The 19,663-nt window shown below is 40.3% G+C and overlaps 1 protein-coding gene across 4 annotated transcripts in view; it reads right to left on the bottom strand.

The window, feature by feature from the left end:
* GRIA4 (glutamate ionotropic receptor AMPA type subunit 4) overlaps positions 1–19,663 on the bottom strand; it is a 226,125-nt gene that overhangs the window by 11,154 nt on the left and 195,308 nt on the right. For 2 of the 4 annotated variants that reach the window (XM_065730040.1, XM_065730042.1), the window contains exon 14: positions 5,759–5,873. The exons of the other annotated variants lie outside the window; for them this stretch is intronic. In XM_065730040.1, the coding sequence (XP_065586112.1) occupies positions 5,759–5,873 (115 nt within the window). The remainder of the gene's footprint in view (positions 1–5,758; positions 5,874–19,663) is intronic. 4 annotated transcript variants of the gene reach the window in all.

Below are 19,663 nucleotides of genomic sequence, written 5' to 3'. Positions count from 1 at the left end.
AGCGTGTGATAGACGAGCTGCTGGTGATAACGAATGACAGAGACTGGTCCTGTGTGTGCCAGCAGATTCCTGTGGTACCATTAATCTCTCATAATGCACCATAATCCGTACCCTGCTAAAATGTCAACTCATGAATTCAAAACTTAAAATAAAAATAGATAACATGATCCAAACATTATTTGCTATAGAACAACTGAGTTGACAAAAGTAGGCATTTGAAAGAGACAAGGGTCTTGTACTCTCTAACTGGTTTCACTGGAAAGCTCTGACATTTTATGTACACATATATTTTTGTATATATTAACACACATAGATTTCATCTACACATAACAGCTCCTGAAACTTGTTTGCAGCTATTAGCTTAGTGGATCCTGGATTTCAACATCTTCTTGTTACTCTTTGTATATATTTATATACAGATTCACCTCACTTCAGCACTCCAACCAAAAAGTTATGCCTGTCCAGGCTTCTATGTAGTTAAAAGGTGGGTTTAGCTACTAAGGGAGATTGAACCACACCACCCAGATTTACTATTGAGCAGGTCTCAGTGTCACATCAAAATAACAGTTTTTGACATCTGGGTGAGAAAATCCCTAGGAACTCTCAAGTGATCTCTTTAAATAAAAGAAATGCTTTAGCCACTTTCAGAATCCCACACACTGAGTTCATATTGAACATGGTGCTGCTAGTATGGATTTCTCAATCTTTTTCAGTATTCAAACTTACATTTTGCCTTCAGGATCATTGGCATCAGGTTGTGCAGGCTGAAAGAGGGATGTGCAAATCCCAGAGCAAAAGAAGTGGGCAGCAACCTGGGATTCTGGCATGTTGCCTGGCAGTACAATCCTCTGCTTGCTTCTAATATGAGTGTGAAATAGTTAGTATTATCTGGGTAGCCTACATCTGTGACTTGCCATGCACTGGCACTGAGAGTGCTCCCAAAATCCCAAGGGCTGGCTGTGACAAGGTTTGGGGACATCTAGGTCCCGTTCTTACACAGGTGATCAGGAGTTTGTGAATCTATTGCAGACTAAACTGATTAAAGTGGTGTAATAATTAGGGCTCTGTATGAACTATTAAGACCAGCAACAAGCTTGGACAAGTCAGAAGACAGATGTTTCCCAGCTATTTTTTTTTTCCCCAGCACAAACAGTTCAGGTATATATAACCTGATACAGGCAGGGATTTTTTTTTCTTTGCCACTGTAATTCTTTTAATGCCAGCCTTTCTTCACTATCTCTGTGAAGAAACTCTCAGGTTTTCCTTTGGGACGAGCAATCAATTTCATGCTCAAAATTACTGTACTATCAACAATAAATAACTGAATGCAATGGAGAGCATAGATGAGGCAATTCATTCCTACTCTTCCCTTAAATACAGCTAGTCATGTGTCAGGTGCCAAGCCCTTGTTCCTCCTCTCCACTATTTTTGCTGAAACTCTTCCTGAATCCCAGATTAGATCAGACAGGCATGATGGGAGAAATTCACACTCAAACCAGTAAGTAAAGCCCAGCTGAAGGGCTGCAGATTTGAAAATGAAAGTTTTAGCTGACGGTTTTCAGAACACAACGTATATATCTGCTTGCAATCACAGGAAGAGATTGCTGGTGTGGTGATTTTGTTGCATTTTAAGCTGTTTTACTTTGTTTTACACTTTATAGGAGATTTTCAGCAGCTACCATGAGAGATGAATGCCCACATCACCTTGGCTTTCAGGTCAAGTTGACTAAGACATCTTTTTTTCTTTGAAAACCTTCTCTCCAAATATGCATCATTTTGATCATGCTAGTTGTGTGCTACAATGTGTTACTACAGTACTTACACAACTGGTTGCTGAGAAGTCCCACTGACATTAAAAGGAGCAGAAATTAAAAATCAATATGATCTACTGTACATGAGCAAGGGCAATCTACTTGAATCATTGTTGAGGATAAATTCATAATTTAGGATTAAATTTCTCATCAGGTTCAGTCTTTTATACTCAATATTAAAGCAGAAAATTATAACCTGTTTTTTTTTTTTTTCTCAGTTAGTTTATCAATTTTTGAATTGTGAATGCTGGACTAAATTTCCAACTAAAGCAAACTGGAATGAAAGTCAGTGTGGTTTTTCCAGTGTATAGCTCCTGAGAATCACCCTTATATATACGTAGAATCCACCTGCCAAAATCATAGAAGGACAATACATAAAAAAAAGATAACTATAAATAACATTTATATATGAAGATGAGTTTGTCTCATCTAGGCGCAGTGCAAAAATGCTATGTGATGTAGCAGAGGAGACTGTGCTCTTCCGTATACTGAAGACAATGGTGGCACAGCTTGACCTGAGTGCAGGAACAGTGGATTTCTACCTTCACAACGTCCTCAGTCACCCCTCTTGGCATCTTCACAACTTGGATATTCCTCCCATCCTGTCCTCCATAACTTTCATCACTTACTATCAGAAGGACTTTTTAGAGCCCAAGGCTGAATCTGGTGCCAGCAACTTCAGCAAAATCAAAGTGCCTGAAAATGACGTAAATGAAGTTCTGAGCTCCTTGCGTACAGGACAATGAACGGGAAGTTATAGCATTTAAATGACAATGCTGAGTGATTCTGAAACCAATACGCAGTTTTAGGAGATGGAGAATTATAAAAACCAGTCATGAGTATGCTTTAGGAACTTTTCCATTACTCACTGAGGGCTGATCTATTAATTAAGTGAAAGGTCAGTCTCACCTGCTGAATGAAAAACAAGGGATGCTGCATTCTCCTGAGGCTGCCAGCAGAGACAGGAGAAGAGCTCCACCAGCACAGCATCGTTCAACCCTGAGCTTTATAAAAACTATGGAATATAAAGGCAGAATTGGGTTTAAACAGCTCTCCGTGGACCGAATGGATTTGATGCTGGCATGCAGATGAGATTAGAAGTAGTATTTTCAGAAGCACTCAAATGACTGTTGGATCTCAGCCTTCCCCTCAAATATAACTTCTTCTAAGGTCACCAAGCTACGGGGGAAGGCAGTGCCAGCTACCTAGCTGGTAACAGTCTTCTGAGGGAAAGCAGAAATTGTGGTCCACATTATGAACCGCTTTCTGAATTTTGGAAGATTGTTACTTAAGGGGAACAATGACAGGAGAGCTTACAGATGAGCTTTTAAGAGCACAGAGTGGTAGTAGGAGAAATCTTGGTTTGCAGAGTAACACAAACCTTTAGAACTCTCATGAAACTCCCTGATTTCTGAAATCTATTACAATGGAGAAGGTTATTCTGGGTTTACACACTCCAATCAATCTCAGAAAATAACAGCATGGCTGACCAATTAAGAGCTAGGTGCTCTGTTGATTTCAGTACAAAAAGAATGTTCTTATTGTTCATCGTTACAATAGGAAGCCCTGTAATTTGGGCAAGAGCTGCTAAAAGAGCTCAAATTTTGATCTTTCTAAATCCTGGAAAACTAGCATTGGTTAGGTTCAGAACCCCATAGCAGTTGTCAGCTTTGCAACAGAGCTCAGTGTTCTGTTTATTCCACTAACAATCAAGTGATAGCGTATCAAATTAAAATATTTAGAGCCCCGTTAATTCAACTGAAAGAATCTGATTTACTTTAATCGATCAGATTCTACAAGACTGTCATGAAGATGGGAATGAATTTTGTAGATGATAAATGGCTGACCAAAAGTTTTGGGTGTCAGAGTATATGTAGTTTAAAAACAAGATCAGATATTGCTGTAATGCAGAATTTGAAGAGCCAAGTAATGTATACTCATCTCCATGATGTATCCGTTCCTCCTGAGCAAGGGTTCTGTAGGCACATGGTAGTTCAAAATCACTGGGCTTCCTCTCAACAAATACAATCCTTATGCACAGATCAGGCTACTCTTCCCTTTGCGCATAGGAAAAAAAGACATTGCTCCTGGCAGGCTGCCTGTAGTCCTAGGACCACAGATTGAGCTCCATCATGTTCCTCAGTCTTATCTAGCAATGTCTTGCCCACTATATTTTCTACTCCATCGTAGAGTCCCTCCTATGTCACCTATTTTCATTGGCAATGCATTCCTAACTCTCACCAGCATTCACAGATCCTCCTAGGTTCTCCATGAACTGCAATCTGTCTTTTCTTTTTTCTTTTTCTTTGTTTCTTTCTTCTGTCACTCACCATCACATCATGATTCTTTCTTCTGTCAATCACCATCACAAATGTGCTCCTCCAAAATCTTGCAAACACATTCCCTGGTCCAGCCCTGCTACTCCTCTTGAGCTGCTTTGTGACTCAAGCCACCAGTAAGTATAAATCTTTGGTTTGCTACCTAACTTTAACCTCATATTTCAACCACACTAGATTTGTGAGGAGTGTATTTTTAAGAAAATTGAGATATCTAAATTACAAGACTCCTTGCCTGTGACTTTTTAAAGAATTAAATGCCTCCTCCACTACCAACAGTACAAAAATTCAGGGTAGGGTGGAGTTTGTAATAGTAGCAACATGGGAGATTCATGGTTCACGTCAGCCTTCTTAAAAGACATTGGTGTCTGCTCCACTTGCACATAAGTGCTATCGAGTCTAATATGCCTATGCACTTTGGAACAGAAAATAGAGACCATTTTTGAAACTGTGACTGCTGGCAAGCAGAGCGGTGGGAAAAAATAGGTAGAGCAGCAGGACTGAAGGTAAAGTGAAGAGGATTAGGACAGCAGTTCTGGGTGAGTGCAGCGCAGCCCAAGGGATGGTCCCTGAGGCCAGGACACAGCATGAAAGAGCAAGGGGACTGAAGGAGGAGAGAAAATAGAAAAAATATATGTGTGCAACTGTAAAGGAAGCTATATAAACTGTGTATGACAAATCTGTCAAATTTAATAATCTGTGTCTGACTAGCTCTGTGCCTGCACCGTTACCTTGTGCAGTGTTCTCTTATATATTGTTCACACACAAGCACATAAGTATTAACACATGCTGCCTGGCACTGAAGGGGAATTGTCAGTATCTTCATCCTCCCCTACTACCACATCTTCCAGTTTCACAGCCCAAAAGGGAGCTGTGATGAGGCCGTGACACAGTACACTGGCCATGTGGAAGATTTAGAAATGAACAAAGAATAAGATGTCATTAACTCAGCCTAAAATTCAGAAGTGGTGAAAGGCTGTGAATGCCACAGCAGCTTTAAATTCTGGGAAGTTTCTGCCTAGTGAATTCTGTCAAGGGAACAACTATGCATTTCTGTTTGCTGGTAAGATATCGTAAAAACGTCCATGCAAAGATATTTCAGTCAAACTTTGCCCACCCACTTTGGCTGCTCATGAGAAAATCACAATTGGTACCAGTTTTGTTTGTGTGAGTATGGGCCCTGCACTAAATTCCTGCTAGGAGGCAGTCACGCTGATTTGCATCCTTTTCCTTTACTGTCACCGAAAATGATTTCGGGGAGTATAATGTAAGTGGAAAATAAGCCTGAACTGGTGTTTGCTCCTGAGGGTTTCAAGCTGCTTGTTCGCAAGAGAAAGCTCTGAAAAGGCTCATCATGATCTCGAAAGGTGCAGATTTCTGAAAACTGGCAATAGATCTCATAGCAGGGAGTGTTTTAAGAGTTCCCTTTGGGATGCTTAAACACATGCAAATATTTTTGCTTTGACAGTAATTGCATACACCTAGATTTCAACTGCAGGTGCCGGCAGTGCGGTGATAGTGGAGAAGCTATTTCAGTGCAGGTTAAACCCCAGCAGATGCACCAATTACTTCACATACTGTTTACCCGCTTTTGGTGACATTGAGGCTAACCTTGGAGTCACCTCCCCCGCTGCCACATTCTCCTTTGTCGTACCACCATTTGTTTTTCAATTTGTCCAAGAGGCCTTGTTCATTCAGTTTTAAAACTGCGAGGTTAACAGCATTTCTTGAAACGATAAAACATATTTTGTAAGAAACTGCACAGCTGTTAAGATGTTAGAAGGAATGAGGACTTAAGCTGTTCATAAGCTTGATCCACACACTAAATAAACCTCTCATTTCCATATTTCAAAGCCCTTTGCAGCATACATAATTGTAGTTACCTTCAAATATGAAAAATGTATTTCCTGTATAGAAAAGATTTTCAGAGTGGCTTGAATTTTAACAACAAAATTCTATCAACCAACTAAAAGAGTTTTTTGCTAAAATGATGATAAAACTCTGTCTGAAATTACAAACCATTTACAGAGATTTATTTGAATCTATGTTTAGAAAATGTACTTAGCGTGGGCCTGGGTTGATTTCTCAATCAGATGGGAAAAATTCATTCCCATGTCCTACACAGGCCAGATCAAGCTAGCTTAGGCCAGGTCCTGCCAGTTGCTACACCACTTACAGGTTTGACATAGAGTAAGTAGTGTGATTCCACATGGCTCTGGGGATCCTGGCTCTGGTCTGGAGCTCCAGAGGATGAGGTGACACTGAACCCAGTTAGCAGCGTGTGTGCTGGCTGCTGGCAGTAGTAAATGATAGGAAAAGTGCCTGGGAACAATGGTGTCACATCCTTGAGACAGCATACATCTCCAATGGGAGACAAGTATTTGTCCTGGTAGCTTAACTATTGCTCCTCAGGGACAAGAAGTTGAGAAACATGGAGGTTTCCTATTTGAATGTGTTTAATACTGTCTGAAGTTTCAGTAAGAACATTCTAAGGCCATTTAACTGCATGCAGGTTGAAGAGCAGTCCCATTACCTTTGCACAGTAGAGGCTTAGCTGAAATGCAAGACCCCAGGTCCAGCCTTGTCCCAGGGACTTCCTGTTCCCTGGGAGAGCAGCTTCACTCCTTCAGCACTGGTGCTGGGGAGGAAGGTGGAGATGGAGGATATCCCCATGGGGACACCTGGAGACAGGACACCTAGGCAGAAACACAAGCACTAGGAAGCCCACACTGAGCCCAGTTAGGTGCTGAGACACAAGTGGGTGTTTGGGATGTGCTGGTGACTTCTCCCTGAAGAGTCTACAAGCACTGCAGTGTCACTGCATGGAATGTGATTCCTCTATTACTTCAGCACAGTGGCACAGGCACACAGGCCAAAAGGGGCTCCATGACACAGAGTCCTCCATCTCAAGTTTAGTGCTCTTCCTCCAGGTGAGAGAAGCACCACTTTGGGTCTGCCCAGGCTTTGAGCCCTCTCCAGCATGAAGGCTAACGAGAAGCACCGTTTCTATTTGACGTGAAATTCAGGCTGTCAGGACTGTATGGAAACTCAGGCAAAAGAGGAACATGTTCCTAGGATGGCAGTGCTTCTGCCCATGATTTGAGGTTTTCCTCTTGGTACCCAAAGAACTCTGAACTGGATGGCAGAGGGCAGACCCACCGTGCAAACCCAGTGAGGCACCTAGATTTAGTAGAGGAGTTACAGTCCCTGTATGTCATTTTAAAATCAGTTGACAACTAATCTGTCAGGGAGCTTACACATTTCCTGAGAAAGTTTGGCACTTGTTTAAGAGTATGACTTCCTATCATTGTTACTAACAACCTCAACAGTCATATCCTAATGGCACACAACTACATCAGTATTTATCAGTAATTCATAATAATGTCTCTATTCCCTTTTCAAGCATCCGTAGTGCTCCTATGACTATCAGACATGTGCGTTGCTTCTCATGCATGTCTGCCCAGGCTTGCCTATGGACGTGTAGAGACATGGAACAATGGCATCATAGCTTTGAGGCACAACAAATCTCTAATAGGAGAGAAGTATCTGTTCTGGTAGCTTAAATACTTTTCTTTGGGGACAAGAGATACTGAGAAACATGGAGTTTCTCTCTTAGAAGCTGCTTAGTACTGCCAAGATCTGCCTGTCAAGCAAGCAATGTATCTCAATGACATCTTGTTTTCACCAATTATGAGAGGATACAACACCTTCAGAACACTTGCAGAAGTGTTTGGGAAGAGAGATCCTTTTGATGACAGGCATCCAGCAGATATTATGGTACCAGAAGCAAATGGGGATTGTAATTCACCCTCACTGGAGATGGCTAGTCTCTTGTCCATGAAGATCCCTTCTGGTGTTAGAGTAGAAAATTTTATCTCCCTCATTAGGAGTGTTATTCTTGGCATGAATGTATAGACTGTGGTAATTCACAGCTCATGGAGTGGAGCATTCCTTGCCATCACTGACTCTGCTTGTGGGAGCAGTGTCAACTTTAAGACATACCTCCACTGCCTGGTAACAGCTTTTCATACAGCTCCTGCTGGAACTAAGACAGGTCTCCACAGATCAGCAAGTCTGGAAACAGCTTTCTGTAGAACTAACCTTACCTAGTATCACTGAGAGTGCATTTATAAGAGATTTTCATACAGATAAAGTAATTGTTTGTCCCTGCAAGTGCAAGTCTAGGCTGTTGCAGGACTAGCATCAGAGTGCTCTTTGTGGATAAAGCTTTCAGAGGAATTTAACAGCCAAGCTGACAAAAGTGATTTTGTACAAGTGCTCTAATTATGGTTTGCACTCCAGAGAGAGAAGAGAAATAACAAAATTGGAATGAAGTTGTTCATTTGTCCCTTTTGTTCTCAGAAGCAATTGCTTTTGTGTCAGTTATACAGATTTACTACAGATTTTTTTCTACTCAGCTTCTAGTTATGGAACTTAAGACTTTTTGCCTCTTTGCCCCCTTCAGAAAGATAGCAGTGTGGCCAGCCCTGCCACTTAATATCCCCCTTTCTAATATACTAAATGTAATCTTCACTTTTGAAAGAATTTTAGGACTGAGCAATAAATGAAAATTATCCTAGAAACACTGTTTCTTTGACTATGATCAACACTACTCATTCAGAAAATGGCTTCAATTCATAGCTTGAGCTGTCTACAGAATCAGTGTCAAAACTCCTGCTTTTTTGAGGAAAACCAGACCAAGGTCTAATTTAATGCTGTTGTGTCTAATTGTCACACTGGGTAGCAATAATATAAATAGCCCCCTTGAAAGTAATAGAGATGTAGGCAGGAGTGATCACTCCTGTGAAGGATAAAATGCATCTCAAGGAACATCACTAATGCTCCATTCCATGAGTCAGTTCAGCACAGTCCTGTTTTCAAACAGACTTAAAGTCATGTCAGTCTATCTGTAAAAGCATTTTCATATTATTTCCTCTAAGCTACATTTTAAGTAAGAACACTAAATCTCATTGAATTAGACAAAGTTCTTATGCTTTCGTAGAATTTATGGAAGTTTTTATTCAATGTTCATCTTATCTCGAGTTGCCTAAAAACGTAGAAATTTTTTTTCAACATTGTAAATATCTTTAGAGTTTTTCAAGCTTTTCAAGTTAATGCCTACTTCAGCCTTTTACGTGGCTGTTTAAAGATGAATAAAAAAATTCTAGGCAAATTAGCACCGACTTCTGCCTAGTGCCCTGTCAAAGTGAAGAAGTTCAATGACACGTGAATAAATGTCGGGAGTAACTACAGTTCTCTTAAGGTAGCCAAACACTCTGTCATCTAATCAGAGAAATGCATGAACGTGCAGATGAGATTCGTATCCTACAATAATGTAAGTGTTCGTGCTTATTTTCAGTGTTGGAGGGGGAGAGCTTGCCAAATGTTTGAATTTTTCTTTCAAAACATTGAAGATTATCAAGGAAAATTTTTCCACAGTGTTTTAGAGACGCTGCAGCTGGTTGATAGTAATTCTAGAATAATAAATAAATAAAACCCATTCATGAGAGGGTTATTTAGTTGGGTTATTAGCCATATCCATAGACAGTTTCACAGCACAATAGAGAAATGGAAATAAAAAGGATGACGACGTAAATGTGGATTTAGCCGCAATAATTGCTCTGAAATTAAACGGTATTGTTTGTAAATGTAACGTATTATTGTCCTCATCATGTCTATTAGGCCATGTAAAAACGGGTTAGTTTCACACCGCTTTCTCTGTTGCTTTGTTATCCAGGTCCACCTCAATATGTGGAAACAATTTCCTTCTGGTCAGCAAAACACAGAGAACAATGCTGTATCCCGCATATAAATGCTCTAATTGAGATCCTGGTAAGTGCAGTGGTGATAACATTGAAAATTATATACCTTAGACCTCAGAGTGAGGCTAGATCACTCATGATCTTCCTCAATAGTGCTGCATTTTGCCACAGAGGAAGACATTTTGAGACTTGACTATCTGTGGCAGAAATGTTGTTCTTTAAATTATGTTCTTTCATCGTTAAAAAGTAGAGCTGAATCCTCAATTCGACACTTAGGCAAAACTGCCATTAAAGAACAATTTGTGTATCAATACAGGAATTGAAAGCTCTGCAAGAGTAAGAGTTTAACAGTAGAAAGCCAGCAAGTGCTTTAATAAGTGACTCTTAATCCCTGCTGTCACTGAACAATCCTGCATTTTCTATTACTCAGAAGAAAACAGAGTCCTTATACACACATCACACTAATTCAGCCCAGACTGCAGCCCTCTGTATTACAGTGATTCCTCTCTTCACTTTTACATGAGTGCATGGACAATGATTTCAGTGTAAGGATCACAGCTTTTATGTAAAATGCCTACTGATTTAAAGTATGAAAAACTTGATGAGAATTAAATCATTCTCACTCCATTAAAAGCACTTTTCCCTACCTCATAAATAAATAGTTAGAAGCTGTTTAAAATGCTAATCAGCGTCACTTGTTTTGAAGAACCTATTTGTGCCACCTGAGGATAGACTTTTCATAGTTAGCACAAGATAAACTTGCACAGAAAGGTGACAGTGCACCTACACATCCATTTCCAAAGCAACATCTATGAAACTGGTCAGAGAGAACTTCTCTGCTACCCAAAAGAACAACAGCATGGTGCTTACGCAAAGCCCTGGGAAGCTAGTAGAGCTTCCAGTGAGCTTGGTCACTACAGTTAACAGAATGCCCATCTGTTGGACTTCAGTCTTTACAGAGCAGTCAGGTAGGCATTATGTACAAACACTCTGGCACACAGTACTGTGGTAACCAGTAATTACATGCTCAGCTGGAGAAGGGATCCATATAGAGACATAAAGGTCCCTACCCCATGAGTGAATGAGGCAAAGACCTGAGCTGGGGACCACAACAAGCAGCAGAAAAGCGCAGGATGGCTTGCGTGGTAAGATCATTCAGTTCCAATTCCCTGATGTGGGCAGGACTGCCACACACTAGATCAGGCTATCTAGGGGCCCCATGCAGCATGGTCTGAACACTTTCAGGCATGGGACATCCACAATTTCTCTGAGCAGCCTGTGCTAGTGCCCCACTGCCCTATTTTTTCCTAATATCTAATGTAGATCTCCCCTCTTTTAGTTTAAAACTGCTCCCCCTCATCCTATCATCATCTTATCACTACACTTTCTGAATCAGGAGCAGGCACTGCTGAAAATTTGAGACAGCTATGGGGGAACAGCACAGGAGAGGGCACCAAATGCTGCCCAGTGCACTGCTTGAAGTATCTATTTCTGTACTACAACTGGGCATCAGAAGGAACCCGAAATGAACACATTAAACCCATCCTTCATGTTAAGGCAAAGTCTGTTTTCAACAGTCTGACGCTCAGAGCACCAACATGTTGTGCTCTGAGATGTTCTTCTGAGGTAGAAAAAGTCTCTCCAGCTTGATTAGACTTGAACTAGTATCCACGGTCTCAGCTACAGCTGCTCCCCAAATTCCCAGAAGCACAGTGTTTATGGGTTGGCTGGAAAGCACATCTCTTCGCACTACTCAACACCACCTGCAGAAGCCATTTGGAGAGCCAGCCGTGGCCAGAGCACATTTAGCAAACAGACTTTCTCCATGAAGCCAGGTCACAGGATACCAATTTTTGAATAATAAAAGGCCTAAAGTCACATACAGGTCCCAAGGTACTCATTACAACAAAGGCAGGATCTCTGCTGGGAGCATTTAATAGCAATTTTTTAAGCAACCGGTAGAGTTTTGCCTGGGAAACTTAAATGTCTTAGCTATTTTAACAGGTTTGACATTTTCCTGAATCCCTTTTCTGAACCCAGACTCATAAATCCTGTGTAACTGCCACATTAGATGCCAAAATATTTCCCTGAGTGCTGGGCGGACTCTTGGAGAAATTCTGACTTTACCTTCACAGATGGTGGCACTGCTGTTTCACCATTTAGCATTATTCTGGGGTGGTATTTCACTTGAAATAATGAACAAGCAGGAAGTGTAAAAACAACATGACTCACTGAGGAGATTCTACACACACAGAGCCCTCTTTGCTTAACCTTCAGCTGCACTGCACACTGTATCATCCCAGCACTGCTGGTGGCATTACAACAGAGCACTGAGGCAGAAGCACAGAACCTGATCATGTAAAAGCCTTTTCTCAAATATTTCTCAGAGGGATCAGAAAACCTTAGAAATCACTTAGCTGCTTAGTAGTGACACAATGCAGAGGGATGCCACCTCTCTCTAACCTTAGATTCTTTAAATGCACAGCAAATTTCAAAAAAATAATATCAATTTTAAATTATCAAAGAACAGTAGAGGGGTTAGATACAAGGTATGGATGAACTGGCAAAATACAAGGTTCTGCTTTTCATTCCAGTGAAATACTTGACTAGTTTGTCATTCCTATGTAAGTAGTGACAGGCTAGAAGTGAGGACCAAGAAACTACTGCACAATGGGAAGCAAAGCCATGGATGTGGTGGTACACCTGGAAGAGAAATTCACCAAAATAAAGGTTTTCCTTTATCAAAAGGATATCATGTTGAATCCAGAGATGTGCTGACCACCACTGAAACCTCTCCAGCAAGACAACCTCTCCTCTGAATTTTGTGCTGTTCTGCTTGCTGACACAACCAAACTGCTCAGCCCCCCTGACTGGAGAGACCTTCCCTCAGGACACAACGGAGCACGCCCTGTGAAGTCCAGTGACAGTATTTCTGCACTGTATGTCATAGTTACTCTCTCCTGAAGACCAGTGACCCTATTTTGGTGACACAAGGCACAGTTATTCCTCCACCCAGGTGGCTGGGAAGAGAGGGACCCAGCAGGCTCACTCAGCACTGCCTGGCTGCAGCTGAGGGCCTGGCTCAGGCCTGCCTGGTGACACACAGGATGTGTTCATACAGCCTGTTTGTATCAGCTGTTCAGATCATTTCAAATGGGAAAAAATTAAAATGCAACCTTATAAGCAAAAAGAGGAAAGCCTGCCTTGTCTTCTGAGCTGTTTATTTTAACCGTGTTTTGAAAAGTGCTGATGGCAGATCATAACACTACACAAATACAGCACAGTTGAAAGGCATTTGACAACTCATCAAGAGAAATTAAGTGTAAAGCTGCATGGGGATGGCTGAATGTGCTTAATAAATTAGAAATGAAACAAGCACTCTGTTAATGAGAAAGATGTAGCCAAAGCTTACATCATTCCATACTCAAAAGGCCTGAAGGATCAATCAATAATGCAAATATTAAAAAAGGAAGCTAAGTGCAAGTACATTTTTACAAGAAAAACAACTGAAATTTTAAAGACAAAGGACCAACTTTGAAATCATGCTTTTTAAACACATTCAAAAATTTATGGGAATAATTTTTGTACTAGAATTGATGAAGGTTTGCATGCTGCGATACTATTTAAATGAATAAAATGAAGCACAGCACCAAACAGTTTCATGTGTATCTATTAGTGCAAACAACATGGAGCCCTTGGCACTTGTTCTGATAGCTCATCCATCATTTCTATTAAATATAGAATGACTAGTATTCAAGTTGAGGACTTTCACAATGATATTAACTCTACTGCATTAAGTCTATACAGGCTATCCTGCCAAGATCCTCCACTGCTGTATACATACTTCTCAGAGCAGAGACATGACCTGCCACCCCGGGTGATTGCCCGGCTGAGCACACATCAGGACAGTCCCCAGGGATCTGTCTGGTCTGTAGAAAGCTACCTCTTGCTGAAAACTTATGGGCAACCTGGGTCTCCTTGGCATCAGACTGTGTTAGCAATTATCATTTATACGTTATTTAAAAATCACCTGTTAAATTACATTTAAGTCACCTCTACCAGAAGAATACCTAAAAACATTCTACAAATACTAGAAATAAAGTATCTTTACAAGAGTCCATATTTATTGCTTTTCTTTTATAGAGATGAAAAATTTAAAGCAGAGTTCAAAGATTTCCTGTTGTAGCTGATTAAAATAAGTACATCGCTCTTTTTTTAGACATCCAAATAAGGTGGTTAATTTCCAGGGGCACTGAGTATTTACAGCTTCCATGCATATCCTAAGTATGCAGCTCAGTTACTTCAACTGAGCTTTGTAGACAAATATTAACCAAACTGTGACACCTTGAGGATCAGCAGGAGATCCAATTAATGGGAGACCCACTGCTGCTAAAAATTGCCATAGCCACTTAGAATTCAAAGAAGTTCTGACAATTTACTCCAGCTAGAGGTCTGATGACTGTAGCTTAAAATATTTATATAAATCAAAAGCTGTTTTGCAGTGAGATACTGCAATTAGAGTATGCAAATGTTTCTTGGCACAAACAATTAAATGTATATTTTGCTTGAGTGAAAACAACAGCAGTTGATCTGGGAAGGCAACTCAGCTTGTTTCTCTGGTTTATACAGTAAATATAAACAAGTAAAATTGTCCCTAGGGTAACTCCTCATATTGGTTCAGCAGATGCAGAAACACTAGCTTATCTCAACGCGGAGCTATCTTAATTTTGGCTAACAACAATGTAATCCTGTTCACATGGAAAAACACCCCTTTTCAAAGTGCAGTTTTTCTTGCTGGTTTCAGCATAAGCAGGATTGTGTGAATAGGCTGCTGCAGCCAACACCTGCAACTCAAAATACATTTTAAAAGCTCAAGTGGGATTTTTCAAAAGTGTCTTAGCATTGGTATAACTCAGTTTCCGCATGGCTAGGAATTGCTCAGAGCATACCTTTATCCCATTGCTGAAACCTTCTCAATTCTGAAACGCTGGGAATCTTGGGCCTTTGTTTATTCATCCTACAGTGCTGAAAGCAATCAAAATATTTTCAAATTGGGAATGTTTAAAACGAGCATTTTAAAATAATATATTTACCTAACTCCTTCAGAATAAAACTCATTTCTGGTATGGTCAGCACAAAGCCTTGTACCTTTTCACACCATAGGTGAAGCAGATCTCTGCTCAGTCTTGACACAGTGGGGTTTTTGGATGCTGCTTCACCTGACTCTCCAGTAACTTACATTTAGAGGTGTTCAGCTGAGAGAAAATAGCAGCATTGGTGAGAATGGGTACGGAATCTGTGGCAGGAGCACAGGATGCAAATAAGTGACGGGGAGTAAGGGTTTGTGGTGAGGGCACAGCAATGACCCTTTACCACATCTCACGTCCTCCCTGGACTGCATCAGTGCAGGCCTAAGTGACACTACATTGTGTTATCCAGGCGTATTTCATCCAGACTGCTTATGCTACTCTTTCTGCAACAAAAAGCCAAATGCTGCAGTTTACTGTCTGCACAAATTACTATTTGGTTTTTTTTTTGAGTGGATGGCTTGTTTTCTGCAGGACTGAAAACATTATTCAACATTACTGATGTTGCCCAGTAAATTTTACATAATATCTTTGCTATATTTATAAGACATTCTAAGTTTATGTTTCTGAATGTCCTGGAGTGAATATTTTCATTGAGGCTGAGACCAGGAAAAATGTGTCTCCTTTGCAGGCAGTTCGATGCTTACTGAAGAGAAATAGGATACAGTTTCTTACACTCCAGAAAGTTGTTTCTCCTCTATATCCATCTCAATATGTTTGATATCACGGTTGGATTAATACTGCCTATTAATATCACACACTGGCCACCCAGCAAAGAGGAAGACTTGGGTATATCAAAGACTTCCAGCACAAAGTGCATGGCTGCCATTTCAGCAGCTTTTAATTTTTCACTCCATCAACATGTCCCAGCAGTGGCAGAAATATTGTGCCCTCAACTGAGAATTTCACAGCTTTCATCTGTGGTAAGACCTAGCCCTGGGCTGAATCATCTGTCCTCAGAAGTGGAGGTCACATATGTGACCTCCAGAAAGCCAGGGCTCACTGCTGACTCACTAAGAACCGTAGAAAGTAAAATATTCTGTGGGACTCACTGTGAAAATGAGTTTTTCTGATTCTATACACCATCATTTCTCAATGTGCTATATGATGCTATGTTTTCTGGATAGAAAGGCAAGTAATATAATAAACCTCAAATCTTTCTTTATGCATTACTATTGAGCTTCTCTGGAATTTTTGGAAACTGGTCTAAAATTGGCAATATCAGACTTCTGCAACTTGTCACTTACACTAGGCTGAATCTTAATAAATATAGAATGGCAATATGACTAAGAGGGACTATACTTAATTTTACATGATATTTTCCTGTTATCCTATTCCTTATGATGCATTTCCTTCCTTGCAAGCAGCAAGACCTCAAAACAACACCTGATTACTTTAAGATGTCAGAGATGTTTAAGATTAAGAAATTGTAATCTTCCATCTGCCTTGATTGCAGCAGAGTTTATACAATAAAATAAGCTTTCACTAGAAAATATCAAGGACTTTTCAGATGCAACCCTTACAACATATGAGTAGATTGAGAAAACCTAACAACACAAGATAACACTGCTTATTTCAGGGGCACATAAGATGATGAAATAATTAATCTTTCACTTGTGGCATGCTGTCTCCCTTTTCCATGTCTGTGTTGTTTAAAATACCACCTATAGAATTTCAGCTATATTAATAAGATAAATTATCCGCAAGCGTCGTGACTTCAGCAGGGAGAGAGACAATTTTCTTTAAGAAAGGCTCAAATAATATTGTATTTCCTTTTTCAAAAATACCTTTGCAATGCTAATCTTTACTTTTTATGAACATTTCGTCCAGTAAAATATGGCTGTCTTCAGTAACTTGGTTTAGATAGACAATGGTTACTAGTAATGGTTACTATTACTACTGACAGCTTATTTATTTATTGTTATTTCCTCCACACTGAATTTGAAAATTTAAATAACTTATACTAGTGACTGGTGCATCACTAGTATTGACTGCTACTACCTAAGTCAGAATATTATTTGCTTAATGTAGGTTTTTTTTTGAAATAAAATTTCTACAAAACAAAATAAGAGAATTTCACCTGTATGTCAGCATACTTTGCTTTCTCCTTATCAGGAATGGAGGAATTGCTACACATAAAGGCGCCTGACTGAGCATCCATGCACATCTTTTTCACAAACTACATTACTGTCAGCTTAGGGACTGTTTCCAGTCAGCATCAGTCTTTCTCCATTCTGCCTGGACTTTCAGCTGTCGAAGTCTAACCAAGTTTCAGTCTCACCTCAATGAAAAAGAAGCATGAAAAGACTGTAATGCCAAATACTGTCAGCATACTGTATGGTACTGAAAATGATGCCATTCAAGCACTCTGCTTTTGTTCAGTAATTTTTCCTTGTGGGGACAGTAATCTGACATGGGAAAAATGCAAAGGAAAATGAAGTTTACTTCTCAGGGAGTTTATTCACCAACATCAGTGTCCACAAAGGTATTAAAATGACATGGCCACCAGGTTAGAAGCCATTGATAATACTAAGAAATTACATGATTTTTACTGTTTCCAAAAGCAGACACTAGCTCGTGATGTCTGCATGGCTAAGATACTGTTATGAGAGCTAAACTTAGACCGGGAAGAGCCATGAGAGATTTCTGTACTGCTACATGTGTTGCGACTTCATACTGATGTTCTTCAGAAAAAACTGATTAGGAGGAAGGCAACAAATGGAAAGATCCCTGCTAAGAGATGGTTTCTTAAGCTTTCATCTAATTATAATGCAAGAACTTTGAAGTTCATTATTTTAATTAGAAGCAGGGACTGAGAGAAACACAGGGGGTCCATTCCCCAGGTGGCAACTCTGGCTGCAACTGCAATGCAAACAATAAATAATACTGCATTACTTGAGCCTTAGTGAAATGCTGGCTTGTGTTTTGTCTAATGGCAGATCAATACCGTACAAATGAAGCAATTACAGTTGTGTCATATAAAGCCTTATTTGGTCAGCAGCCAAAATAGGGATTAGCTGGAAGAGTTCCTAGGACTTTCTGTCTGAATATTATTGCAGAAGTTAATGGGGAAGATCTGATAGGCTGAGACAAACATAAATGGTGCCAGCAATCAAATGAGATGGCCAGCCCAATAACCACTGTGCTGATAATTAAAATGCCCTGAAGCCAGTTGAACATCAGCCCAAGATCAGGTAAAACTGACACACAAGGACAATCCAATCCCTTTGGCAACCAGCTATATAAATGTTGCGATCATTGGTACAGATATTCACACAGCAAAAAACGCAAATTCACCAGCACTCATGGCCAGGTAGTCTACACATAGTCACAGGTAATGCTCATGCTTCCAATGTTTCAATCACAGGCAGCCAGGCTATAGAGATAGAGAGAAAAAAAAAAAAAAAAGGTATGGAAAGAATCTCCACAGTAGATAGAGAGATCTAACTGTTGCAATTATTGTCCTGAGCTCATACCCACATGCCACTCTTTTTTAGTAAAAAAAGCTGGAGAGAAAGAGGTCCACTGGTGATAGATATTTCTGCTGTTGCTTTCTAGAGGAAAGATGGAACAATGTGTTTTTAAAAGGACTGCTGTTTACAAGCCATTAGCTAGTTTGCCATTCCTACTGTTTTGTCTCTAAAACCGTCTCCTTCATCAAAGACACTGATAAATTTACAGTGGGGATTCATTCTGAAGAACACATCTCCACGGATTTAAGTTAATGATGCCAATATCTGAAATAATGACAGACTTTACATATTCACAGCACAGTAAACACTTTGCAATTCATCTTCACTATCCCTCTAAGGTCGATGGGCAATTGTCATTACCCTCAATTTGCCAAGGTAAAATTGAAGCCATAAGGTGAGCTGACCTCCTCCAAGTCTCCTGGGAGATGGGAGCAAGATCACAATTAAGCTCATCAGTTTGACATGACTTCCAGCCTCATGCTCAGTCAACCACATTTCATTACCTCTCAGAAATCTTTTGGCCTTCTCAGGCAAGAATTTATAGAATTTAGCCTTCTGTCCTCAAATGAAGTCACTTCCTAGAGGCAGACTAAGTTTAAATAACTGTGCTTCAATTCCCTCAACTCAGTCTTTAACCACAAAACATTTCTTATTTTTCAGCACACCCTTCTGAAAGTAAGGGACAGCCAAACTGAGGGCTTTGACTCCCACAGTAAAAAACTTCTTTCTGACCTCACTGTTAGGGGTTCCACAAAGTTTATCAACCACTCAGAAATTCTGTAAGGTCACTCAGGAAGCTAAGTGTTCACTGTGTCCAGGGAAAGAAGGGATACAAAGCACTGCCACTTTTTTCTGTTTAGTTCACATACCCTTACTATTTTGCTGTTCCAGCATGCAACTGGGATTTAGATGAGAGCAACTTTACTGACTTGTGATTCACAGAAATTGTCACTGAAGTGTGGTGCCAAGGAGCGGCTTTTGTACAAGCAGATGAGACCAGCTACTAGAAGAGCAACAAACATTTTGCTGCATAAGCTCCTGACACATCCCAAATAATCCTGGAATTCCAGGAGGTTGAATGTGATGGCTGGAAGTGTTGTATCTGTAATTGCCACAAAAGGATCACAGGATGGCACAGACTGGGAGAGACCTTAGAATGTCTCTGATCTGGCCTCCTGCTCACAGCAGGTCATT

This window comes from Cyrtonyx montezumae, unplaced genomic scaffold, assembly GCF_038088225.1.
Source record: "Cyrtonyx montezumae isolate F1298 unplaced genomic scaffold, pur_monq_1.0 scaffold_12, whole genome shotgun sequence".
Classification (NCBI taxonomy): Eukaryota; Metazoa; Chordata; class Aves; order Galliformes; family Odontophoridae; genus Cyrtonyx; species Cyrtonyx montezumae.
The sequence above is the reverse complement of the archived record's forward strand: the minus strand, read 5'-3'. Positions and strand labels throughout refer to the sequence as shown.